Below are 26,757 nucleotides of genomic sequence, written 5' to 3' on the forward strand. Positions count from 1 at the left end.
TCAGTTGGTATCCCTTTTGGAGTGGTGAATGATCAATATCTAATTTTATGTGAATGGTCAGGTAACTCTTGGCCTTCTTCAGAATGTATTTAAAATATACTTAAGTCAGCATTTACTGGGTTCCATAGTTGTGAGACTGAAGATTAAAGGGCAGAAAGAAATGCTCCTGTGTTAAAGAAACCCAGATCACTAACCTTTTTATGGCTATTTTGTGTTGACAATTTATGAAGGCCACAAACAGGCTTGAGAATCCTGACTAAATAGTACCTCTGGCTAATGATTCTATTAGACTGAAAGGAACTCACCATAGGCACTGCAATGGGATAGAGAAAAATTCAGATGTATCGCTAACTATTTTCCTCTACAAGCATTGGGTTGCAGTTGCACAGAGTTTCTTAGTAACAAGTATGTTATCCAATTGTTTGAAATATCTGTCGGTATTTTGACAAAGGAATTATTAACCAAATTAACATCTTGTTAAGAGCTTCAAAGGAATTTCATCTGAATGTAATTCTGCAATAAACCATATTCAATGGACATTTTCTAGAAATGGAAACATCTTCTTGGATTTTTTTAAAATTCAAGACAAACCAGATTTACTGCTTGTGTGAATGTGACAAGCATTCGAGATTATTACAGTATACTTATAGGTTTTTGATAAAATTTTGAAAGTAGTGACTTAAATGCTGATAGTTTAGAATTTCATTCCTCATTGCTGCTGTCAAAGCCACTATATAGTAACATCAATGTATCATACTCTGAATTCAGAATATATTTTATTGACTTTATTCCTTTATGCAATAAAGATATTGTGACAAAGATAGTGAACAACAAAGCTGCCAGTGTAACAAATACCTGGCCTTTTCTGGTTAACCTTAATACTACTCTTGTGAGATTTACCAAGAATAGGACTTCTTGTGTATTTTAAAACAGCCATCATATATTTTTTATAAAGTAAAATCATTCTTCATGTTTTGTGCACCATATCTATATTGCAAGATGATCGTAAGGAAATTGTCATCTGAAAGCCAAATCAAATGGAGAGATCCAAATGTCATAAATATGCTATTAACTTATTGCACACTCTAATTTTCCATCATGCAGAAAATTAATGATCAATGAAGACAAAATTCTCTCCTTTCAATCACTCCTGTGTTAATATTTCTGCAATTTGAAAAAATCATAAAATAAAATGTTCATGTTTAAAGATTAAAAAATGTTGAGTTTTATTTTTCTGATCTATTGCATCACTTATTTAATAGTTTGAGAAGTTAATCTGCTTTTTGAAAATAGTTATTCTTAAATGGCTTAGGGTTGAAGCTTTTGTGATAGTTAGTGATACATCTGAATTTTTCTCTATCCCATTGCAGTGCCTATGGGTCTGACATGAACCATTTGAAATCTTCAAATTTCTTGTGCCTTTCTGAAATTACCAAAGGCTTTTGGCATCATTTTTCAAAGCCATGCTACTCGTTGATTTCCAACAAGCACAATGATGTTACCACCCCATGGCATGCCGACTTCCTCCTCAAGGATCAGCGAGCATGGCTAGGTTAATTAGTTTTAAATCCCTTCTGCTCTTGAAAGGCCATCTAAAATGACCAGTAGGTATTGAATAATTTTTCAAAGTTCTACAGATTGATTTCAAAATTTTGAAAGTAGTGACTTAAATGCTGATAGTTTAGAATTTCATTCCTCATTGCTGCTGTCAAAGCCACTATATAGTAACATCAATCCATCATACTCTGTATTCAGAATATATTTTATTGACTTTATTCCTTGGTACTGTGACAAAGATAGTTATAGACACTTCAACCTCGCACATTATTACAGTTGATTGAGAAACTCTTGATTATACAAATTAATTTAAAAGGGAATAGAAGTTGAATTTCTTTAAGTGTATTTGAGTCAACTTTGTTATTGAGATGTTGAACAAATGCATTTGACCAAAATGAGGCAAATATTACAAGCTACTCTTGTCACAAGGCTAGCTCAGTCTGATTAAATGTTATTAATGTATTGTATCTTTTTTTGATATTTGAGTTATTCCCATATCGGTTTTATATTTTTTATATCTGTTCATTCTATCTTTTGAAGTTCAGCTTATCATTTTTCTTGTGTGGGGAGAAAGAAAAATTAAAGTATTGCAAGTTTTAAGTGCAAAGGCTTGACTGAATTGAGTAAGAAAAAAGTAATCAGTTTTGACTTGAGTGATTTTTAAAGAAATATTTTGGTTTGTAAAATGCACGTAGTTAATAATTTCAGCATTCCTGTATAGGATGGTAAAAGAACAATTAGAACAAATAACTTACATTTTAAAATCTTCATTCATACATTTTTACATATTGTAGTCATGGCCTACATCTTGCTCAAAGATATGGGATGATGTAACAGGTGAATTTATGTAGAATTAAGATCCTTTGAATAATATGAACGAGAAAGGATTCTATAGGGTCCTAAGCAATCTAACTAGGATTGTAAATACTGATGAGTTAGAAATCTTGTTATTTCATTAGATTTTGTTTTCACCAACATCGGGGATTTCAGTAATATTAAGGCAGAAATTCTAGATTTAAATAACAAGGATTCTATAAGATCTTGGCCCAAATATTCCCAGCAATTCCTTTTATAACTGTCAATATCAGTGTTCCTGCCTGCAGGAACACTGGGCTCCTGTACTCCCCGAGAAATCTACACTGCAGTCAGTCTGACTCTTCTTCATTATTGTAGACCAGAGTTAGAATCTAACCTTCCTGAATATTCCCAGTAATTATAATGGAAAGTCTGACTGCTAATATTGCCACTGGACTAAATGTGGCACAGGTTCTGTAACTCCATTTGTTTTAATGAGGAAGAATGGTACAAGAGAGAAAGACAAATTGCAGGTAAATTTATTTTTATAAAAATTGTTAACTTTCATTTACTGGTCATTTTTACATCTAAGTTCTGATATTTAAAAGTTTTAATTTAAATATTAGTATGTTTTATTTATGCTTGAAAATGCCAGAAATTTCAAAATTTGTTTTGATGTTTAGTAGTTTTGACAGCTGCTCAGTTTGAGGATGTGGCTTAACTGATTGTCAAAGCATTTGTGGTTTGGAAGAACCTGCTCAGCAATGAGGTTAGAGCTGGGTTTGTGGGCTGGGTGACGATAGAAGATGCAACGTAAATGAAGTGTTGACCTGGCAAGTAGAGGAGTGCTGAGCGCAGCTGCTTTACAGCACTCAACAAATTGTAGATAGTTGGGATTTCTGCATTGTTGATCATGTTAATTAACTGTAAATGCTTCCTTTCTAAAAACATTTCTCTCTAGTATATTAATGTTGAAATTTGGGGCTTTCTCCAATTTTCTCATTGATAATACATAGAGCAATGAGTGGTATTTTCTTGCCATTCACCATATAGGTATTGTATTCTCTGGTTGCACACTTAAGCATGTTCTTGGAATACTGTTAGATGTGCAGTCAGAGCCAAACAGTGGGAATCATGTCTAAGTGTTGCTGAAGTGGTGGTCAGAAATCTGCTTGGGTGTGTGGATGTCACTAGGGGTCTAGGGACTACAAATGAAGTTGAAGTTGGAAGCTGGAGACTGAAGTGCATGTAGGTGAGCAGAGAGAAAAGTGAGATAGTGAGTTTTTTTTTTGCCTGATTTCCCCCTTGTGTGTGGAGACATAACTGCATTTAACCTTGATAGAGCCTTTGGCTATCAGTCACATGGGACTATGGAATGTTAGGTCTGCTTTGTTCATGAATGAGTGAGACAAACACCAGGCTGAGTCGAAATCAGGGTTCTTTGTTCTTTATTACCGGATTGTAACACTTGCGACCAACCAGGTTAGTCGGAGAATGCATTCTGCCGTTATCAGCAAAATGGTGATTTTTTATACCCTTGGATATGTGCTTAGAACATCATCATATCATTACTTGTCCAATGACTAAAACTGTTGCTATCCTTTCCCTGCTAGCTTCCTGCCTCTCAATCCATCAATGTCTCTCTTATCTTGTAAGTACAAGGATGCATTCACATCTTGTTACAGCCCTGTACATTCCCATCTCATGATGTTTTACCTAACAGGAGTACAAGGACACCTCCCCTTCTTGTTACAGCCCTGCACAGGGTAACTCCCTACACATTCCCATCTCATGATGTTTTACCTAACAGGAGTACAAGGACACCTCCCCTTCTTGTTACTGCCCTGTACAGGGTAACTCCCTACACATTCCCATCTCATGATGTTTTACCTTACAGGAACAACCTCCTCAAATTCAGCAGTCCACAGAAATTTGTCTTTGTCTGAGCATTGGTTCCATAGCCAGATGCAAATCATGAGACCAAGCAATGGATCTACTACTAAGCCAATCTTAATGGTGCCAAACAAGGCTACAATGTTGCTCCACTATTTTTCATTCTTTTCACAATATTTCACTTGGCTCGAACAGATTTCCACAGAGATGGAGGAGATTTTAGAATTAATGGAGAATTTTTCAACTGGCAACTGAACTCCAGGACCAATGTACACTGCACCACAATTGTCAAGATATAGTATGGTGATGCTACATTTTTGGAGGTCATGCTAGATGCTAATATTGACTTGTTAGCCGAAATGTGTGAGAATATGGCCCTTCCTCTTCATATCAGCAGTTCTTTCGTCCTCTACTAACTCGCCCCCGTTATACATTGCGCTATTTCAAATGAAAATTCAGAGAGAGACCCTGGAAAACTAAGGTCACTTCCCTCATCTCAGGAATCATGTCTCCTTGATGAAGTTCATCATTGTCTTTGATGTATAAGCACAGCCTTTCCTCAGCTGAGGAAAATGATATTTGAATATCAAGAGCTCAGGCCAGCGCAAAATATAGTTTTACAGGAGGAAGTGATCCCTGCTTTGCATTTACTTCTGAGAACTGAATTACCTGCAGCCTACAACAAAGCCACCCCAAATCCACCTCTGTAAAATTATCCAAATTTAATAAGTAAACAGGGTCTAGTTAATATCCCCAGATACAGCTCTTGTAACAGTCAGTTGGCGATGTTAGGCAGGCCACGTTGTTCGCATGCTGAACAATGGACTGTGACATGGACATTGCTCCGAGCTCTGCCATGTCGAATGATGCCAACTTGATGGAAGAAAAAAAAAATCGAGGATATCCTCAATATCTCCATGAAGAAATGCAACATTGCCATTGATTCCTGGGAATTTCTGGCTTGAGACAGTTTAATGTAGGGAAGAACCAGAATGAACAGTATTGTGAAACTTGAGTCTGTGCATTGGGAGGACACAGAATTCCTGCATAAGCAGTAGGAGAAGTGCATCACCCCACACCTGTAGGCACCTCCTGCTCCACCTGTGGAAGAGTATACAGTTCCAACATTGACTTTATCAGCCACCTCAGAACATAAGTGATAGCAGGTCATCCTGGGATGACCAAAGAAGATTGCTAGTCTAATAGAATTAATTTCCAGCTAATGCAAGGATGTATTTGAACTGCATTTATAAGTTAAAGGATAGAATATGCTTTAGGATTGATCTGAGTTTTCCCATCATTGAGTATTGGGTGGAAATGATTACATGCCTGGGGTTACTCTAAAACAGCAATTTTTTTCTTGTTAACAGGGAAGTAATTGTCTAGTTTTTTTTCAAATCTCACATTAAAAATTATGGATGTTGTAATCGACAGGCATAAAGTTGAAGTCGTTTCCATTATTTGGCTGCTTGTTTCAATTTGGTTTAAATGCATACTCACACAAAAGAAACCATGCAGTTTCTGTCTATTCAAAACATAATTGATTTTAATTGAACTTTTATAAACTTTGAGGGTGAAATTCATCCTCAGTCACCAACACTGTATTCACAAGGAAAAACAACACTGGTCATTGTATTTTGCAGGTGGGATTGAGTTTTATTGATTTAAATTGTGCATTGTTTGTCATATACAATTTGCATGTGATTAATAAGGTCAGAGAAGTCACACTTGAAACATATGATCTTCATAAAGCAATTCAAGTCGACAACATGTTTGTCTGAAGTCTCCCAGAAAGATGAAAGATCTCATCTCCATGTCAATTGTTTAACATTTAGAACAGTATTTGGCCAGAACCAAAGATACTGCCTTACTTTTCGTGCACTATGTTTTTAATTTATTGTTGTAAAAGTGGTTATATGAATGTTGCAGTTTGATGCTGCCTCAAAACATTGAATTTTGTTACTTGTTCACAACAATAAATTCTGATTTTGATTTAAAAAAAAATAGTTTATGAAAGTCAAAAGCCGTTAGTGAATCAAATTGTTTGGAAAATAGTCTGTATGTAAACCAGCAACTATTTTTGTCTCAGGGTTGTGTCAATTTTGTAAAATCAAATAAAGGGGACATAGGTAGTAATTAAGTAGAAAAGAGCTACGTCAAGAACAAATAGTCTTATTGCAACAATTCCCTACTCGAGGAGCAGAAAATTCATCCTTGCCTTCATAAATCTGTGAAAAGGAGCCCAGACACATGTGGATGGTTTCTGCATTCCATTTGTTTCCACATTCCCTATATAATCTGAATGTACTCTTTTAGCATACTTGTATTTTGCATCAGGAACTCAAGGGCTTTGATTTCTGATCTATCTGCTCAATTTGAGTTACAAAATAGTCGTGAAAGAATCCCATCTATTTGAGCCAGAAAACTGAATGTGACTCCAATAATAATATTGCAGTGTTTTATGTTGATTCCAATACTGTGACAGAACTTTCCATCTTTACTGGTGCTAATGTGATAAACTAATCAACTTAAGATCTCAATCATGCTTAAGTCTTGCTGATGACGATTAACTTCTTGCTTGTCTAGTCAGGAACTGAAACTGAATAATATCATTTGTTCTTGACGTATCTTTTTATGTAACTTGATAAAATGTAAATTATAAGGACAATAAATGACCACTGTCTAAAAAATTAGTACTGTTCTCAGGTTGACAATTTGAGTGGATTTTTATGGCAAATGGGATTTGGATCATTGTAATTTGTTCACTAAATTTAAATATGTTTAGACAAAAGTTATTGCTGCCCTCTGTATTCAACCTGCTCATTAAGCATTTTCAGACCATTAGAGTTACAATAGAACAAATGCTATTGGGAAGGCTAACCAAAGTGGGGATGGGATGTGCAACTGGCTGGAATTTGGAAGTTCTGATTAACAGTAGGATAGAACAATCAACTTGTTTATTTTCTTTTTAAAACATTTTTATTGAGTTTAACATATTAATCCTACATACAAAATCTACTAATATAGCAAAAAAGCATGTCATATCATATACATATCACCAATTAATATAAATATAATTCAAATCCATACATATTTGTTGATTACACATTGTTTCTAAAAAATAATTCTGGATGAAAACTGAATGAATTACAATATTGCAAACATAATGTGATCTTGGACAAGCATAATTAACCCCATACATAATCTTGTTTGCTTCTTTATTTTCAATTAAATCTTTTAGTCTTTTTTTTCCTTCAAATCTACTTTGACAAGTCTTGGGAGAAGTTTAAATAATTGATAGAAGAACTAGAAAGGAGATAAGAAGTTCGTGCAACTAATGAATGGAGTGGGTCTAGTCCTCTCTGAGCAATTGGTTGTGAGTCAGAGAGCATCATTACATTTAAACCTTTTTGAGGAATGTTACATCTTGCAAATGTTGTTGCATCTTTAGTAGATTCAAGATGGATGCCTTCCCATGAAGTCTGCATGTGTGTGTTCTGTTTTTAGTGCTAGCTGGTTAGATAATAACTCGAGTTGTTTTAAAAAGAAACCAAGTTTCTTTATTGTAATAAAAGAAACATCGCAGGCTTATCTTCTAGAAGAGCTGTCATTTCAGTGTCTGGTGGATTTTACTATTGACGTCCTTTTCATGCCGATGTTTGCTTTTGCATTCCTGAAGAACTTTAACAAGCATCCCTCCATTTCACAAAATTATTGCAAATATTTTAAATTAGCTAATAAAGGAACAACTGATGAAATGGAAGTGTCCTTTATTGTAATGGGAACAAAAAGATTTCTTAAAGTAAAAGTAATAAAGTATTTGAACAAAGCATTAAATGTGGTTTACCAGGCTTCCTGTTGCCTTTGTGCTGAAGAGCCTGTTTCCATGTTCAATGACTCCATGGAATTCTATTCCCGTCTCCTAATTCCATTCCTCTTCCTGCCCAATGTCTGAAAATGAACTGGAGTTGTCTTTCTACCTTGCTGCCACAAAGAATTGTAAACACTTGTGGCACAAAATGAAAGCCATTTGTACTGTGGTGTTCAGTCCAGCTGGAAAAAAACAAGCTTTTCAAACATTGAGGGCTCATAATGGTGTGGATTTTCAAAGCCATTAGTTTCATTAGTCCCCCTCTCTGCTACACTATCCTCAGGATGTTCTCCTAATTATCAACATTCTTAGTGACGGCATGGAGATATAAACAGACAGCCTACTTCCACTTCCATATCATTGCCCGTTCTCCTGCCTCAGCTCAAATGCTGTCAAAACTCCTTAATGCCTTTGCTACTCCCAGATCTTACCATACCAATGCTTTGCTTTCTGACTGCCCACACACCACCCCCTAGAGCGAGGTTGTGCAAAACTGCTCTGCTTGTATCCTCACTCTTAAGTAATCTTCATTTTTATGAGTGCGGGTTCCTAGTTTGGCAATGCTTGCCTCTTAGATTCACATCATTTATTTTAAATTTCAGCACAGCTTTACCCCTACATTTCTTTGTAATCTTGTCCTGTTTTTGTACTCCTCTGTACTCCAATTCCGACCATTTGTGTGACATAATTCAAATTATTCCTCTGTTTGGTGGTTGTGTTTTCAGCTAAGGAGTTTCTTGCTCCTTCTCTTTCCTCAAAACATGCATCTCTGACCAGGTTTTTGATCATCTGGTTTGTGACTCAGTCCTATTTTGTTTGATAAACTTGCTCCTTTTGACATGTTTTACTATTGAAAGGTCTTTGAAAATGCCATTAATGTTGCATGTAATTTAAAAAAAAAACTTGTTTGACTTTAAATGTTGCCTTTTTTTTGGAACAAATACTTTTAAATTGTTTTCCCATTTTGTCCTGAAGGCCCTAACCTAGCTTATGGAGTGGCTATAGTTGCTCCGTATCCTTGCATGCATATACAATACTACTATTTTCACAAGTCAAATTGTGCAGTGTTATTGAAAAAGGAGGCATCGTACGAAGCAGATGCTTACTCAAAGTGTTCATTTTCAGCTATAGTCAATAGACTGTTGATAGTTGATTTTGTCTGACCTTGCCTGAGGTCACCAAGGCCAAATGCAGTATCCCTTCCTGTTGCTTGGAAGAAATTTTCACCATTGAACATATGAGTGTATGAAGAGAAATAGTTGTGGATTTCAGACCCAGTGGATTCTGGATTTTATTATTATAATTTCATAAATGAAAAGACATATTTTCAAACTAAAGAATTGCCATGATATAGCTTAAAATGTCCAAGTTGTTTAATTTAAAAGAAACATGTCATTATATCTTCGATTTCACATTTAAGAAATCTTAAGTATTACTATGGTCTGTTTGGAAGTTCTTGATCACTGGAACAGTATCCAAATTCATCATTATCAAAAAGTTTAACGGCAAGCAAAAATGGCCTGTTGCTGTGCTTATATGTCTAAATAAAAAAAAATTAAATTAAAATAGCAAATATGCTTCTTCTGAAATGCACTTGCTACTTGTTATATATAACACACAGGATGTATTGTTCTTTATTGAATTATTCCATGGAGAGTTGTTACCAAAACATAAATGAGGACTATTAGAGTAAAGCCATGGGCAAAGAGTATTCCTAATTCTCTCAGAAACCGTGGAGTTCTATGGGTGTGGATTTTGTTCTCTTGAGCCTACTTCCTATGGAATCCCACCCTTTAATATAAGTGGTCCTGATGTGGAAGAAAAACAAAAAAGTTACTGATGTCAAAAACCTGAAATAAAAGTAGAGAATACTGAAATGACACAGCCTGACCTGAAGCATGTATAGAGAGCATTGAAGATGGATGACCTTTCCACAGAGTTCTGATAAGTGGTCATTGGCCTGACATGTTAATTCTGTTTCCTGCACTGTCTGACTTGCTTTTATTTCAGATGTGGGGGGGCCCATCCTTACTGACATTTTAGTTTTCAGTAATGAGTCTGCAGGTGGTGGCAGAGACACACGTGAGTAATTACACCTATGCCAAAATGACCCACACGATTTTGGAAAAACCAGAAACAACCCACCCAGTTTTGCTGAATATTACAGTTGCCAGAGTTCATAAAAACTTGGTTTTGAAATGTATGCTGCCTTTTAGACCAGTGGTTCTCAATCTTGTTCTTTCTCCTCGCATACTACTTTAAGTATTCCCTATGCCATAGGTGCTTTGTGATTAGTAAGGGATTGGTTAAGGTGGCATGTGAGTGGAAAGAGAAAGTTTGAAAACCACTGTTTTAATCGTACTTAATTGACTCGTTATGTGCATGGTTTCATATCTCCAAAGGAAATGGGCCAATGACAATTTTTCTCAAGCAAAATATTTCAGTAACAATTGGGTCAGAGCAGTGATTCTCAACCTTCCTTTCCCACTCACATACCACCTTAAGCAATCCCTTACAAATCACAGAGCACTGAAGGCATAGGGATTGCTTAAAGTGGTATGTGAGTGGAAAGAAAAAGGTTGAGAACCACTGAGTTGGACCTTGTAGTTGACTTCAGTTAAGACTCTGAATTTCATATTTTAAAAACTTAAAAAATAATATTTTTTGAAAATTATGTTTACAAAATCACAAATAATAAAAAGTACCAGGTAAAACACAAAATAATTAAAGCAACAGGACCTGCACTCTCTTTCTCTGTCTTCTCTGCGGCTCTCCAATTCTCCTTAAAAATAATTTGGGTTGTAAATCCTCAAGCCAGACTAACCAAATATCAAAGAAAAACAGAAAATGAAAGGTCTTTGGCCTGAAACATTAATTCTGTTTCTCTTTTCACATGATCTGAAATCGGATTTCCCCAGTGTAAAATCTGGGGAATCTCAGAAGATGAAGTTCCACTGTTGGACTTCAGAAGAACTCCAGCAGTGGTGCAAAGCAAGTGGTGTAACAACTATTAGAGAGTAAGTTTGGATGTCTGTATTTGACTATCTAAACCAATGTTAAAATTAGAAGATGGATAAATACCCTGTTGAAGGACTCTGAAAACTCCTGTTGAGCTTCATTTAAATTATGTAGGGGACCAAGGACAGTGGGAGTAGGATAGAGAGTGGTAAAAGTAAGTAAAAAAAAAGCTTAGAGTTATGCTTGTGAACTAAAATTAAATATTAAGTGGAATGGTCATCCAATCTTGTTTTATCTCTCCAATGAATTGGAATCTGCATTGTGAGCTTTAAAAACTGTATTTGAAACTGAAAGTTTGACTGAAATTTAACATAACATAACATAACAATTACAGCACGGAAACAGGCCATTAGGCCCTTCTAGTCCGCACCGAACCAAACACCCCTTTCTAGTCCCACCTCCCTGCACAATGCCCATAACCCTCCATCTTCTTCTCATCCATATACCTGTCCAACCTTTTCTTAAATAATACAATTGACTCCGCCGCCACTATTTCTCCCGGAAGATCATTCCACACGGCTACCACTCTCTGAGTAAAGAAGTTCCCCCTCATGTTACCTCTAAACCTCTGCCCCTTAATTCTTAACTCATGTCCTCTTGTTTTAATCTTTCCTCCTCTTAACAGAAATAGTCTATCCACATCCCTTCTGTCTATCCCTTTCATAATCTTAAATACTTCTATCAAATCCCCTCTCAACCTTCTACGCTCCAAAGAATAAAGACCCAATCTGTCCAATCTCTCCCCATACTCCAGATGCTTAAACCCAGGCAACATTCTGGTAAACCTTCTCTGCACTCTCTCCACTCTGTTTATATCCTTCCTATAATTAGGCGACCAGAACTGCACACAGAACTCCAAATTAGGCCGCACCAACGTCTTATACAATCTCAACATCACCTCCCAACTCCTATATTCCATGCAATGATTGATAAAGGCCAGCATACTAAAAGCCTTCTTCACCACCCTATTCACGTGAGTTTCTACCTTCAGGGAACGATGTACCGTCACTCCTAAATCTTTCTGCTCTTCTGTATTCCTCAATGCTCTCCCATTTACCACGTATGTCCTATTCTGATTCTTCTTACCAAAATGAAGCACCTCACACTTATCAGCATTAAATTCCATCTGCCATTTTTCAGCCCACTTTTCTAAGCAGCCCAAATCCCTCTGCAATCCTTGAAAACCTTCTTCATTATCCACTATTCCACCTATCTTAGTATCGTCTGCATATTTACTAATCCAAATCACCACCCCATCATCTAGATCATTAATGTATATAACGAACAACAATGGGCCCAATACAGATCCTTGAGGCACACCACTGGTCACCGGCCTCCAACCTGACAGACAATCATCCACTACCACTCTCTGGCCTCTCCCTTTCAGCCAATGTTCAATCCATTTGACTATCTTAAAATTTATACCTAAAGACTGCACCTTCCTAACTAACCTTCTATGTGGTACCTTATCGAAGGCCTTACTGAAGTCCATATAGACAACATCCACTGCGCTACCCTCATCCACATTCCTAGTCACCTCTTCAAAAAATTCAATCAGATTGGTCAAACATGACCTTCCTCCCACAAATCCATGTTGAGTGCTCCTGATCAGACCCTGTCTATCCAGATGTTTATAAGTACTATCTCTAAGAATTTTCTCCATTAATTTACCTACCACAGACGTCAAACTTACAGGCCGATAGTTGCCAGGCTTCCTCCTTGAACCCTTTTTAAATAACGGAACCACATTCGCAATGCGCCAATCCTCCGGCACTATCCCCATATCTAATGACATTTGGAAAATTACCGCCAGAGCCTCTGCTATTTCCTCCTTCACTTCTCTCAATGTCCTGGGGAAGATCCCGTCTGGTCCCGGAGACTTATCCACCTTTATATTCTTCAAAAGCCTTAAAACTACACCTTTTGTAATCTCTATATTCCCCATATTTACCCAATTTGCTTTTTTTATCCCACATCTCCCAATATCCTTCTCCTTAGTGAATACCGAAGAAAAGAAACTGTTCAATATCTCCCCCGTTTCTCTAGGCTCCACACACAGTTTTCCACTCTGATTTTCTAAGGGACCAATTTTGTCTCTAGCTTTCCTCTTACCATTAACTAATCTTTTGGATTAGTTTTCACCCTGCTTGCCATAGTTTTCTCGTACCTTCTTTTAGCTTTCCTAATTCCTCTCTTAAGATTCCTCTTACATTCAATGTATCTTTCAAACATCTCCTTAACTCCATGCTTCTTATATCTAATGTACGCCTCCCTTTTTCTTCGAACCAAGTTTCCAATATTCCTTGAAAACCACGGCTCTCTCAAACCTTTTGCCCCTCCTTTTAACCTAACAGGAACATAAAGCTTTTGCACTCTCAAAATCTGATCTTTAAAAGACTTCCATCTCTCTACTACATCCTGCCCATAAAACAAATTGTCCCAATGCACACCCTGCAAATCCTTTCGCATCTCCTCAAATCTAGCTTTTCCCCAATCAAAAACCTAAATCCTTGGCCCTGATTTCTCTCTTTCCATAATGACATTGAAGCTGATGGCATTATGATCACTGGACCCGAAGTGCTCACCAACACTAACTTCCGTCACTTGACCCATCCCATCCCATCCCATTTGCCAACATTTCCCCTTCAAGGAATGCGGATTGAAGAGAGTGGGCAATCATGCAGGTTATATCTCCTGTGGTAGGGCACAAAAGATTCATCAAATAGCAAGAGGATGTTGGGGTTGATTGTAGACTGGGATCACAGTGGAACATTGTGTTGTCTTTTGGCTGAACCTATTTTTTTTTGAGCTTTATGTTGCGGTCTTGTTTTGACAGGATATATGTCAAGGGTTTTGAAGAATTACACAGAACATGCATGTGATGGGGAATATATCTCACTCCGATGTCCCCATAGAACAACCATCAGTATTCAGACTTCATTTTATGGCAGGAAGGCACCCAGCCACCAGATGTGCCCATCACGCCACCCTCAGTCTATAAAAGACCTTGAAATAGAAGATTTGTCCTGTTCGTCTATCACTTCCTTGCAGGTAAACCTCCAACTTCATGTTTGAAAAGAAATAGGAATACTTACCTGTATGTTGAAGATAATAAATTGATCATGTGGAGGTAGCAGAGTTTCATTTTAATTTGGGTATCATGTTCAGCACAGTACTGAGGGACAAAGGCCCGTTCATGTGCCGTACATGTTTTATTTTGTCCTTTGAATTTTTTAGTTAATTTGAGGAGACTATAATGCACATGGGGCCTTGCCTACAATAAATTGCCTATGAATGAGCTATTGATATTGACCCAAGTAAGCCATTCTGAGAGCCACACCAGCAGACTTTTTAAAAAAAGCTGAAAGAAACTCCTAAGGTGGCTCAAAAATATATTTTAATATTTATTTCTATTGATTTGAAGGTTGCCAACCCATGAATTTTCTATCCCCCAATAACCATTTGACTGTCAACTTGGTTTGCCTAAAATTTTAAATGTATGTCTTTCTTGTGCAATTTTTGGAAGCAAGTAGACTATACAGTTGACTTGATAATGCTCTTGTGGCAGAAAACTTCCTTATTTTGCAAAAAAATTACAAAAACTACTAAATTACTGAATTAATAAGAGACAATTAATACAAAAAGATGGGCAATAATTATTCACTGTTATCTAAGTGCAAAAATAAATAGCATTACAATATGCAGTCCCTGATTTGTGTCACAGGGCAGGTTCAAGAATCTGTTAAATATTGGAAACAATCTGTTCTTGAACCTAGAGGTGCTAGTCTTCGGGCTTCTGGACCTTCATCCCAAAGGCAGCAGTGGGAATAGGTTGTGACCAAGGTAATGGGAGTCCTTTATGATGTTGACTGCCTTCTCCCAGCAGCGCCTAACCTAAATGCATTCAATGGCTAGGAGGTCAGAGCCCATGATGGACCTGGATATACTTATTGCCTTCTGTGATCCTGAGCACTTGATCTCCCAAACCAGGTTGTGATGAAACCTGTCAGTATTCTTGCCACAGTTCATCTGTTGAAATTTGATAACATATCTTCTCAGACTCCTCAAAAATGTAGGTGTTGGGGTGTGGCTTCTTCACAGTTGCCTTGATGAGCTGGCTCCAGGAGAGGTCTTCTGAAATAGGGACTCCCAGGAATCTGATGGTTCTAACCCTATCGCTTCCCTCAGCCTCTCTTTAAATTAAAAAAAATCATAAAATCATCAATAAAATCCTTGGTCTTGGTAACACTCAGATTGTTGTTCTAGCACCACTCATCCAGATTCTCGATATGCATCCTATATTCTGAACACTTGAACAAAACTTCAATATTTATCCTCAGGCTTTTATTTGAACAATGATGAAAAACCAACTGAGCAAAACCCAGGTGCTGAATTGAAATGCACAACTGATAAAATGTGAGTAAGAGGGAATGATGGGAAGAGGGGGAGGCTGGTTGTTAAGTGTGTGAGATGTCATGGTTGGTGTAGTTTTCACCCTTGAACCTGAGAAAGTACAAGGCTAAAATACACCATGGCAGATGGTGGAGATGAGGGTTTCACCCAGCCAAAGGAATGACAATGTACAACGATGGCTAAATATGACACTTTACAAATAATAAATAAAGATCAGAGGAAAGTGACTAAACGGGGAAAAATTAACTCGAGGTGTTCAGGATGATACTATTTGTCTTTACATGAGCTTACACTTGCATTAGCGCACTGAAACCAATAAAAACATGCACAAATTGTTTCTGGGATGCAACAACAATTATTTTAAACAGGGTTGGTAGAGAAGATGATTAAGATTAATGGAGCCTATGTTTTTTAGTGCCAATTAATGCTTAATATTTTAATTTGTCAGTTATGTAATTTATTGTTTCAATAAATTTACTAGAATGCATTATGTAAATCAATGTCATACAAAACTAAATGAATGTAAACATTAAATTCACACTTGGTTCTTGTAAAATAAAATGTATACTCTTGTTGGTGGAATACACAATTCAACCTTATTATCATACCCACAGACAAAAGTGGTGCTGGTGTAGTCTGGCGCACTGACGTCTACCTCGCCAAGACCATACAACAATTCTCAGACTTATCTTATTCACCCTTTGAATAGAACTTCAAGAAACATTAGACTTCTTTTCTCCTGAACAATCACAGACCTCATTACTTCTGATAATCTCACTTCCACAGCATCTAACCTCATTGTTTCCCAATCTTGCCCTGCCGGTTTTTCCTCCTATCCACAAACCCAACTGCACTGATAGACCCAATATTTCAGTGTGCTCCTTCTCCTCCAAACTGGTATCATCATGTCTCGACTATATTTTGTCACCCTTGCCTTCATACCAACAAATGGAACACCTCACCTGCTCTCCATCTCTTCAACAACACTCAGTTCCCTGGGCTGGACTGTCTCTCATTTACACCATGGATATCCAGTCCCTATACACTTCCATCTCTGCCTCTTCCTGGTCAACAGGCCACAAAAGTCCTGCTCCACAACCACCCTCCTCTGCCTGACCGAACTTGTACTCACCTTATAACTTCTCCTTTGGCTTATCTCACCTTCTCCAAGGGGTATCCATGGACACTTATGAGATATTTGGAGCAATTTAACCTGCAAACCTACACAGGTATGGCTCCTCAACTCTTCTTCCATTACATTGATGACTACATTGGTGTTTTCTCTTGCACCCATGATAAGCTCATCAACTTTATCCACTTTGCTGTTAACTCAAATTCATTTGGTCCATCTCTGGTAACTCTCCTTTTTTTTTCAATCTCTTGGTGTCCAATTCGGGAGACAAACTATCCATAGTCATCAATAGACCCACTTAACCCCCAGTTACTTTGATTACACCTCTATCTCCCCCTGTCTCCTATTACCCTATTCCTTTCTCTCAAATCCTCCAACTCTGCTGCATCTGTGCCAAGAATGAGGCTTCATATTCCAGGGCATTGAGATGTTCTTCTTCAGTAAACATGGCTTCCTTTCCACTGTCATTAATTCAGACCTCACCGTGCATCTACCTTGGCACCATCTGCCCAGAGATGCAATAAGGACAGGATTCTCCTTGTCCTCACCTCCCACCCCACCAGCCTCAGCCTGCAACATATTGTCCTCCACAATTTCCTCCACCTTCATTGTGATCCCACTACCACACATCTTTCCCTCTCCTCCTCTCTTTGTCTTCCACAGGGACTGCTCCCTCCATGATTCCCTCATCCATTCATCCCTTCCCACCAGTCTTCCCCTTGCTACCTACCGCTGTAACTGCACAAAATGCACTTGCTCCCTAAACAGGAGTTTAGCAATGCTTCACCTGTGAATCCGTGGGGGCTATTTAGCAGGTTAGAATCTGGCATTGTCTGTAAGGAGTTTGTATATATTCCCTGTGTTTATGTGGGTTTTCTCCAGTGTTCCGGTTTCCTCTCATCCTCCAAAACGAATGGGGTTGTAGGATAATTGGGTAGCATGGTTTAACTAGATGGAATCAGCTTCTATTGTGTTACGAATTATGAATAAATATAAATAAAAATATTTATTGCATTCAGCACTCCTGATGTGGCCTTCTCTACATTGGAGGCTGGACTCAGATTGGGAGATTGCTTCGTAGAATACCTTTGCTCTGTCCTCTGGAACAGTAAAGACCTCCCACTTCAATTCCACATCCTATTGTCATACTGACCTATCTGTCCATGGACTCGTGCATTGCCAAGTTGAGGCCACTCATAAATTGGAGGAACAACACCTTGTATTCTGGCTCAGCAGTCCCCAACCAGACGGCATCGACATGAACCTCTCAGTCTCTCTCTTTCCCTCATCTCCCTGTCTCCAGATTCAAGATTCAATTTATTATCATAGTAATAAAACTGTGTCATATTACATGAAATTTCTTCTTACTTGCTGCAAGGCAGACAGATTCACCACCAGCAGGAATTACCTAAGCGCCTTTTACTGTCAGACTTACAGTCACTGAATTGTGCTTCCTATGGATGCTGAATTACCTGCTGAGTTTCTCCAGTACTTTTGTGTACTGTACTAGACTCCTTTTGTTCCCTTCACACCATAGTTAACTTGGTTTTAAGGAGGGACTGGCATTTACCTGGCAACAATATCAACATTTCATGTTTTGACTGGGCACCCTCCAACCAGATGGTATTAATATTGACTTATATGGCTTTCATTAAACCCTCCCCCCCAACCCACCTCTTGCTTCTCTCCATTCCCTGTCTCCTTCTGCACAGACATGATAAATTGTACCTAGTTCCTTATCATATCCAATTAACACTTTTTGTTGGTCTGGATTCCACCCCCAGTGTTTGGATTCTGAAATGTTCTGATATATCCTGCTTCTTCCTTTTCTGATTTTTTTTTCCCCTTGAAGACAGGCTCAGGCAATATACTTTTGTCTCCTATAGATGCTGAAAAGACCAGCTGAGTTTACTACAATCATAGCGTCAATAGCCTTTCGTGTCTCACTCAGTTCAGTTGATCCGCTGCAAAATCTCTTCAAGGGATGCCTACCCTGAACTGAACTAGGCTGCTGCGGTTTGTCATTTGACAAAATTTTAAAATTGATCTTGTTGATAATTCTGTGAAAACAAAATGGAAATGGTCGCCATTTTGTAAAATAATTAGTGATATGTCAAGCTCTCTAAATAGGATTTCAGGCCAATTTCAAAACCATTTGTTTCTAATCCATGTCTAGTAATCCCAAAACACCCTACAAGTTTGTTTATTATCCCATATGCCAAGATGCAGTGATGGAGATGATATTGTAGGGCGACAAGTAAGCATCTCATACAGACAAGCAAGATGCAGTACAAAAATGCAGTTATGAGATCAGTTCGTACAGAGCAAAGGCAACATAACTTTACTATTTTTGGGTTCATTCTGGAATTTGTTAAGAGCAGGAAAGAAACCAAGTACATTTACATAATACAGGATATTATTTTGCTATGTTCTAAATTCAGAACATCTCTTGTATTTTGACATTGATATCTCTGCAGAAAGCACATGTATTACTTTAATAATGAAGTTATAAATAAGAAAAATCATCAAATCCAGCTTCAATGACTGGAAATGTGCTGCAGATGTTTTTTTATTCTATTTGCAATGACGCCAATGTGCACACATTAAATCTAATTTATTTAGTAACCATTCAAAGCTCAGATTTTCAGGACAGAAATTAATGCAGTAATTATGATATGGTCCATACCATATGTTTGTGAATATGACATGTTATTTTGCATATAATATTTATCATGGAAACTTTTGGAATGTTGATAGAAATCAGGGAGTACTTGCTTCCACAAATTATTTGTTCTTTATTAAGCATATTTTACTTTATAATCAGGTAAAAATTGTTGTTAGGGAAGGCTTTTTGTTGTAATGCATCCAAAGAAATAGTTATTTTATTACAAGCCTTTTTTTTTATCAATCTCAAAGCTCAATAGTAAGAGAGCCAAGGATAAAGGAAAAACAATGTGATTAGTGTTTTACCAGAGGCAATAAGCTTATAGATGTTCTGGATAAAGCTTATTAGTATTGAGCCTAGGGCTTACATTCATCAACTGATAAAACATGTCAGGAAAAGAAAATTAGGAGGATGCTTAGCACTGTGAATCTGGGACAAATGAAGATCCTGAGGGAATGCAACATGAGAGGGCTACCTCCCATAATTGTTAGACTCAGGCCAGTTCCGACAAGACCATTTTAAAATGTAATTTCACTCTGCATCACTCCACCACAAATATAAATCACAAACTACTTCCTTCTACTTTGCTTGAATGCTTCAATGACCTTGTAAGAATTCAGTTTTTTTTTGCCAGGTTGGACGGAGCAAAGATTATTTGGTAAAATTGTCACACTGTGAAATTAAAAATTTAGAGACTTTTGAAAATTGTGCAAAGACTACAGTGGAACATACAAATTTCTGGGGCTGGCATCCTTCTACATTTTTTTTCAAATTACCTAAACCTCCTTGAAGAATGCCACCAATACTGTGACTGGTATTTGGTTAGTTAGGGCATCAAGGATTACAGGGAGAAAGCTGGGGAGTGGGGCTGAGTGGGAGGATGGATTAGATCATGATTAGAATTGTGGACCAGACTCAATGGGCCAATGGGCCTTCTTCTGCTCCTATATCTTATGAGTGCCAAGTCTCTGATATTTCTCAGAACAGCTCAAGTTGTTGGCATGCTTAACACCTGACTTTCAAAACGGATACTGTTTTGAGCTCTATTATGGAAAGAGATTAGCAGATGAACTGGGGAAAGATTCAAAGATAAACTCAAAGCCTCCTTGAAGAAATGCAACATCCCTGCTGGCACCTCAGAATAGCTTCTAGCCCATGACCACTCAAAGTAGAAACTCATCATTCAATATAATGTTGTGGACTTTTATTCTTTGCATTAGGAATAGGGTGAAGCATTCTGTGCAGTGTAAATAATGCAGCACCACTCAAACCACTCACCCATGTGTCCTGTCAGTCACCTGATGCCCCATCTGTTGTTCCCACATTGGCTTCATTTGCTATCTCACAATCAACAAAACTGAAGCTAAAAGCAAGACATCTTTCAGGGGGCTGCCTGAGAGGAAGAAGAGGAGGGAGGGATAATTTGACAAAAACATTTATACTGAGATTTTTCGTTATTCCTTTGAAATTCAACTGTAAGGAGATTTATGGGTACATCAGTCTGGTTAACCTTTTCAGCTACTCCAGGAGTCCTCAAAGTTCAAATTTATGGTTGGAGTGCATACATGACATACAACCCTGAGCTTCTTTTTCCTGTGGGATAGGCAGAATTTCTAATGATCAGCAACTGTAAACTATACACAAGAAGAATGATACAAAAGAGAGCAATGTGAATAAACTACTGGGCATTATAGGCTGGGTTAAAGCCTTATATATAAATCCAACTGCTAGGGTGGTGACAAATGGTCAAATTTCCTTATCATTTAACTTAACATGTTCGACTCGACAAGGTTGTCCATTGTCACCAGCCTTATTTGCATTGGCTATTGAACTGTTAGCTCAGACAATAAGACAGAATGATAAGATTAAAGGAATGAAAATTGGGGAGGATGAATATAAGATTAATTTATTTGCAGATGATGTGCTGGTATATTTGACAGAACCGCTGTTCCGGTTGAAATATTTACAAGATTGTTTGTTAAAATTTGGAAAGCTATCTGGATATAAAGTGGGATAAGAGTGAAATATTGCCAGTTGGGGATGGAGATTATTCAGAATATAAAAGTATCATAAAATTGAAGTGGTCAGATTGAATTAAATATTTGGGAGTGGTAGTAAATGCAGACTACCAGTCTTTATATAAATTGAATTATATCCCTTTATTAAAAAAGATTAAAATGGATTTGATTAAATGGAAAGATTTGCTATTAACATTAATTGGTCAAGTAAATTGAGTTAAAATGAATATTTTTCCTCGAATTCAATATTTGTTTCAGTCTAAAACATGTTTACTTTCAAAGGGTTTTTTTCAGGATTTGAATAGGGCAGTGCGGGAGTTTTTATGGAAAGGAAAATTAGCCCGAGTAGCTTTACATAAACTTACATGGAAATATGCTTTAGTGGGATTGCAGTTACTTCACTTTCAAAATTATTATGATGCAGTTCAATTGAAATTTGTTAGTAGATTGATGGATGTGGACCAATCTCCAAGTTTGGCAAAGGTGGAAATGGCTTGTATATCTGAAGTTGAAATACATCAGTTTATGTTGAAATGGAATGTGGATTTATTGCGGGAATGTAATATGCTGGTATTAAAACATTTGTTAAGGATATGGGTTAAAAGAAACAGGGTTTTAGAATCAAAGGGTAAATTACCAATTCAAACCTCATTATATCATAACCAGCTTATTCCTTTTTCAATGTTTAATAATTATTTAAAGAGATGGAATTCTTAGGGCATAAAGATAATTCAGGACTGTTTTGAAGAAGGCCAATTTCTTTCTTTTATTCAATTGAGGGAGAAATTTGATATATCTGTAAATTCTCTGTTTGTGTATTATCAACTCACAGCTTTGATAAAAGAAAATTATGGTAAAGAGATGAATTTACCCTTTTTGATGAAATTTGAGTCTTTGATTTCTTTTGTACCTAAGAAAGGTTATATTTCAGATATGTACCAATTATTACAGGATAGTATGGAATGGGAAAAATCTAGGCTTAAATGAGAAAGTGATTTAATCTATATTTTTCCGGAAGATAATTGGGAGGTTATGTGTTCTGATAGTGTAACTAATGTGACGAATGTACGTTATGGAATGGTTAATTATAATGTTTTACATCAGTTATATTTGACTCCAAAGAAATTGAAAAAATATGGATTTAGTAATTTGGATTCTTGCTTTAGATGTGGACTATGTACTGGAACTTTTTTACATGCTGTTTGGTCTTGTTTTAAAGTACAACCATTTTGGTTGGTTTTGGAAAAATTATTTAAGATTAAATTACCGTTAGACCCATCAATCTTTTTGTTGGGATATATGGTTTCTTTGAAAGGACTAGGGTTGGATAAATTTCAAATTGCATTTGTATGTCTAGTGTTATCTGTAGCATGAAAATGTGTAGCTTGTACTTGGAAGGATAATGTGGAGGTTAATATAACATGCTGGTATAATGAGTTGAGAAATAGTATTATTATGGAAAAAAATTTGCATGATAATTATTCATTTTTTTGTTAAAATGTGGTCTTCCTATTTGGAATATATGAACAGAAATACTTGAAATATTCTCTCCATTATCTTTATATTTGGCTCTCCTTAAGGTGGCTGGCTGAAGGGGTGGGAGGGTGGGCAGGGTTTTTGATTTTTTTTCTTTCTTTTTATATATACAAAAATTTGTTTTTTTCTGTTATGTTTGTCTAAATTCTTTTAAATAAAGTTTTCAAAAAAAAGATAAAATAATATCTGCTTTAGAAAAATTAAATGGTGCAATTACCAGACATGGATTTAAAGTGAACCTAAATATGGTTGAAAATGTTGTAAAAATGTCGGTCCAATATTTTTGCAAGTTAGGGCAAGTCCAAAACATATATAACAAAGAGGCAGTGAATATTTTACATTTTTCACAAAGTGAACTAATATCAGAATAAAATGAATATTTTACCAAAATTTTTTTACCTCTCTGCTGCTATTTATTCCTAATCCTTTTTGACACTTTTGAATCACATATATGGCAAAGCAAGAAACCTAGATTGAATAAAAGGTATCTTCAAAAAAATGAGAAATAATAGGCATTACTGGGCTATAAACATAACAAATATGTTACTTTTCTTGCATTGTGAAAAGACAGGTGAATATCCTAATTGGATTGAGATGGAGTTGAAGTCCCTCAGAAGTATTGGCAATATTGGGGTCATCTTTGTCTATCTCTATTCAAAAATTGAAAAAGAACTTAATAATAACACATAGATTGAAGATCTGGAATCAATTCAGAAAACCTTTTGGACAACGGGATTTATAGTTACATGTCCTATAATATCTAATTATTCAGCCAGCTATTTTAGATGCCAGTTTTCAAGAATGGAATTTTTTAGGTATTAATTTTAAAGATCTTTTTATACTACAACATTTTATATTTCTTCCACAATTGGGGATGATATTTAACCTATCAAATAGACATTATTTCAGATACTATCAAATTTGACATTTTGATTGCTCTAAGCTTTTAACATTTCCTACTCTTCCTGACCCAAATTTTATCGATGAGCTATTCAAGTTACAATTCAAGTTACAATATCTGCTTTAGATTATAAACTATTGAATATGAAAGCAATTTCTTTAAGTGGAATTAAAACTGAATGGGAGAATGATCTGAATATCTCTTTCTCAGAGGAAGAATGGACTTCAATTTTGGTCCTGATTTACAATTCATCATTGTGCGCTGGGCATAATCTTATTCAATTCAAAGTGTTGCATCATGCACATTTCTCCAAAGTCAAATTTTCACATACTTTTAAAATACTTGAGAATCAATAGCTGAAATGCATGCCTTTGAAGTCTTTTAAAAGTCCCTAAACCCTAATTGATCCTGGAGGGGTTGGACTACCTTGTTTGGGGGAAACAATATCCCACTTTGAAGTTAAAGATTGCAAAATCATCATTAGAGCTGCCAGGACCTCGGGCACAGTGGTTTCTGAATGTAGATTGGGAGGACTGCTACAAATGTACAGTTACAAGTGTTAGCAGTTCATTTTCAGCATTAAACACAATCCTTGGGCATTTGAGATCAGGGCTCCAACCCAGAGATATATATTCTACCAAACTTATACAGCCAGAACAATATCTCAGAAATTGCGTATGAAGTCACTACAATGTAAAGATTGCAATGAAGCTTTGTTGAGTTGTTGATAATACCAAACCATCTCAGAAATAGGAGCATCTGCTTTGTAAAAAGAGAAATTCCTGATGACCAGTGACCTTTAATAGAGGCATTGACATTATTATCTTGTCTATTTTGAGTAGCTGACTGGTCTTCTCAAAAAGTTCCATGTGAATTGGATTCAGTATTTTTTGCATATTTAAATAGATTAAGTACACACTCCTTTTGCATTATGAGATGAGTGCGAAATTCCATGTGAATTGGATTCAGTATTTTTTGCATATTTAAATAGATTAAGTACACACTCCTTTTGCATTATGAGATGAGTGTGAAATCCTACATTTCATCAATTTAAAAACTATGATGCATTTTCTATAGTAATTCAGCCAGTGTATTGAAAACAGATAATAAAGAAGCAGAAATAAAAGGTGCTGATTGACATAAATTGAACATGACGAGATAAGAGCATTCTTTGGTCATTTCTGGCTCGTGTTCATAATCAGGCATTTATGCAGTCAAGCATGGTTCTATGAAAATCAAAGTAGGACTTTTATTTATTTTTGTTTCATTGAACAAGGAAGTGACACAATTTGAAGAATCCTCTCAAGATTGCCAATAATATTTTAGTCTGCCAGGTTGTTTAAACCTGCAGGCACTGCACATCACTTTAATGCCTTGCCTGTCACTGATAATCCTTGCCGTCAGGCCTAGACTGTAGATCAAGTGTAGGAATGCCAAGCAATCATCACTTTGCTTTAGCTAGCAACACATCACACAATCTGAATGGAGAAGGCATTCTGTATTTTATTCAAGGAAAGTGTTTGCTATCCCTTGGGGCTATAATTTTCATGCTAATTGGTATCTCAGGGGATCAAACATTTTTGGTCAAGAATATGGTCACTCACTTACACCGCTGATATGCTTCTCTCATTTCTCTGCTTTCCTTTTGGTTCTGTCTATTTCTTTCTATTCCATTTTTCTTTTGTCCTTGGATTTCCCATTTGGGTGCAGAACTGTTGACAATGTCCCTTACTACTTCATTCGCTCCTCCCCTTTCATTTCCCTAAATATTCTCACTTTTGCCGTACTTTCCCCTTCAGAATCAGAATTTATTGTCATGAACAAGTCACGAAATTTGGTGTTTTGCGGTAGCGTCACAGTGCAAACATCCATATTATGAACCATCTTACAACACTAACATAAATAAAAAACAAAAATAGCAGTGCATGAAAAATAAGGCAATGCCTCTGGTTCATTGATCCTTCAGGAACCTGGTGGCAGTGGGGAAGTAGTTATCCTTGTGCCATTGAGTGCTCATCTTTAGGCACCTGAACCTCCTTTACTGATGGTATCAGAGTGAAAAGGGCATGGACTGGGTAGTAGGGGACTTTGAGGATATTGGCTGCTTTTTTAAGACACCACCTCATGTAGATGTCCTCGAGGGGGCGAAGTCTGGTGTTTGTGATGTTGTTGACCAAGTTAACAATCCTCTGGAGTTTTTTCTTGTCCTGAGATTTGGCACTTCCGTACCAGACAGTGATGCAACCAACCAGAATGGTCTCCACGGTATACCTGTAGAAGTACTCAAGAGTCTTTGGTGACATACCAAATCTCCTCAGCCACCTCACAAAGTATAGCTGGTGAGCCTTCTTCATGATTGGATCAATTTGGAGGCTCCAGGACAGACCTTCGGAGATGTTGACACCCAGGAATTTGAAGTTCCCTCTTCACTACTGAGCCCTTGACGTGTTCTCCTGACTTCCTTCTAAGATCCGCAGTCATCTCCTAGGTTTTGCTAATGTTGAGCGCGAGGTTGTGATCATTACACCATTCAATGAGCTGATCTATCTCCCTCCTGAACGTTTCCTCACTGCCATTTGTGATTCTGCCGACAATCTGTTGCCATCATTTTTTTTTAAATAAAGAGAACTAAATTTTCTATTTTATTTTTGAAGAGAACTAATCAGTATCTGCAATGATTTCTTTGATTTTCATGAGTGAGAATTTATTACTTACCTTTTCCAACTGAAAACAAAACACAGGTCAGCAATTCTTGTTTTTAAAAAAAAATGTTGAATTCTTTTCCCCTATCCCTCTCATTTGTATTTTTGTTGAATCTTTGGTCATATTCTTCATCTCTCCTCATTGCCAATGTACTTCAGAATGCTTTCAGAAGTCCAAATAATTTGCAAAGGAAGAGCACTCTTGGATAGTCTTGGACAGATAGAAATATATGACTTCTTGTGAATTTATTTTTAG

The 26,757-nt window shown here is 36.8% G+C and overlaps 1 protein-coding gene across 1 annotated transcript in view; it reads left to right on the forward strand.

Moving 5' to 3' along the window:
- The window catches only part of LOC138736749 (protein eva-1 homolog C), a 336,320-nt gene that overhangs the window by 87,443 nt on the left and 222,120 nt on the right, over positions 1–26,757 (forward strand). The window contains exon 2 of the mRNA XM_069886753.1: positions 13,971–14,185. Within this exon, the coding sequence (XP_069742854.1) occupies positions 13,971–14,185 (215 nt within the window). The remainder of the gene's footprint in view (positions 1–13,970; positions 14,186–26,757) is intronic.

This window comes from Narcine bancroftii, chromosome 6 (assembly GCF_036971445.1).
Source record: "Narcine bancroftii isolate sNarBan1 chromosome 6, sNarBan1.hap1, whole genome shotgun sequence".
Lineage (NCBI taxonomy): Eukaryota > Metazoa > Chordata > Chondrichthyes > Torpediniformes > Narcinidae > Narcine > Narcine bancroftii.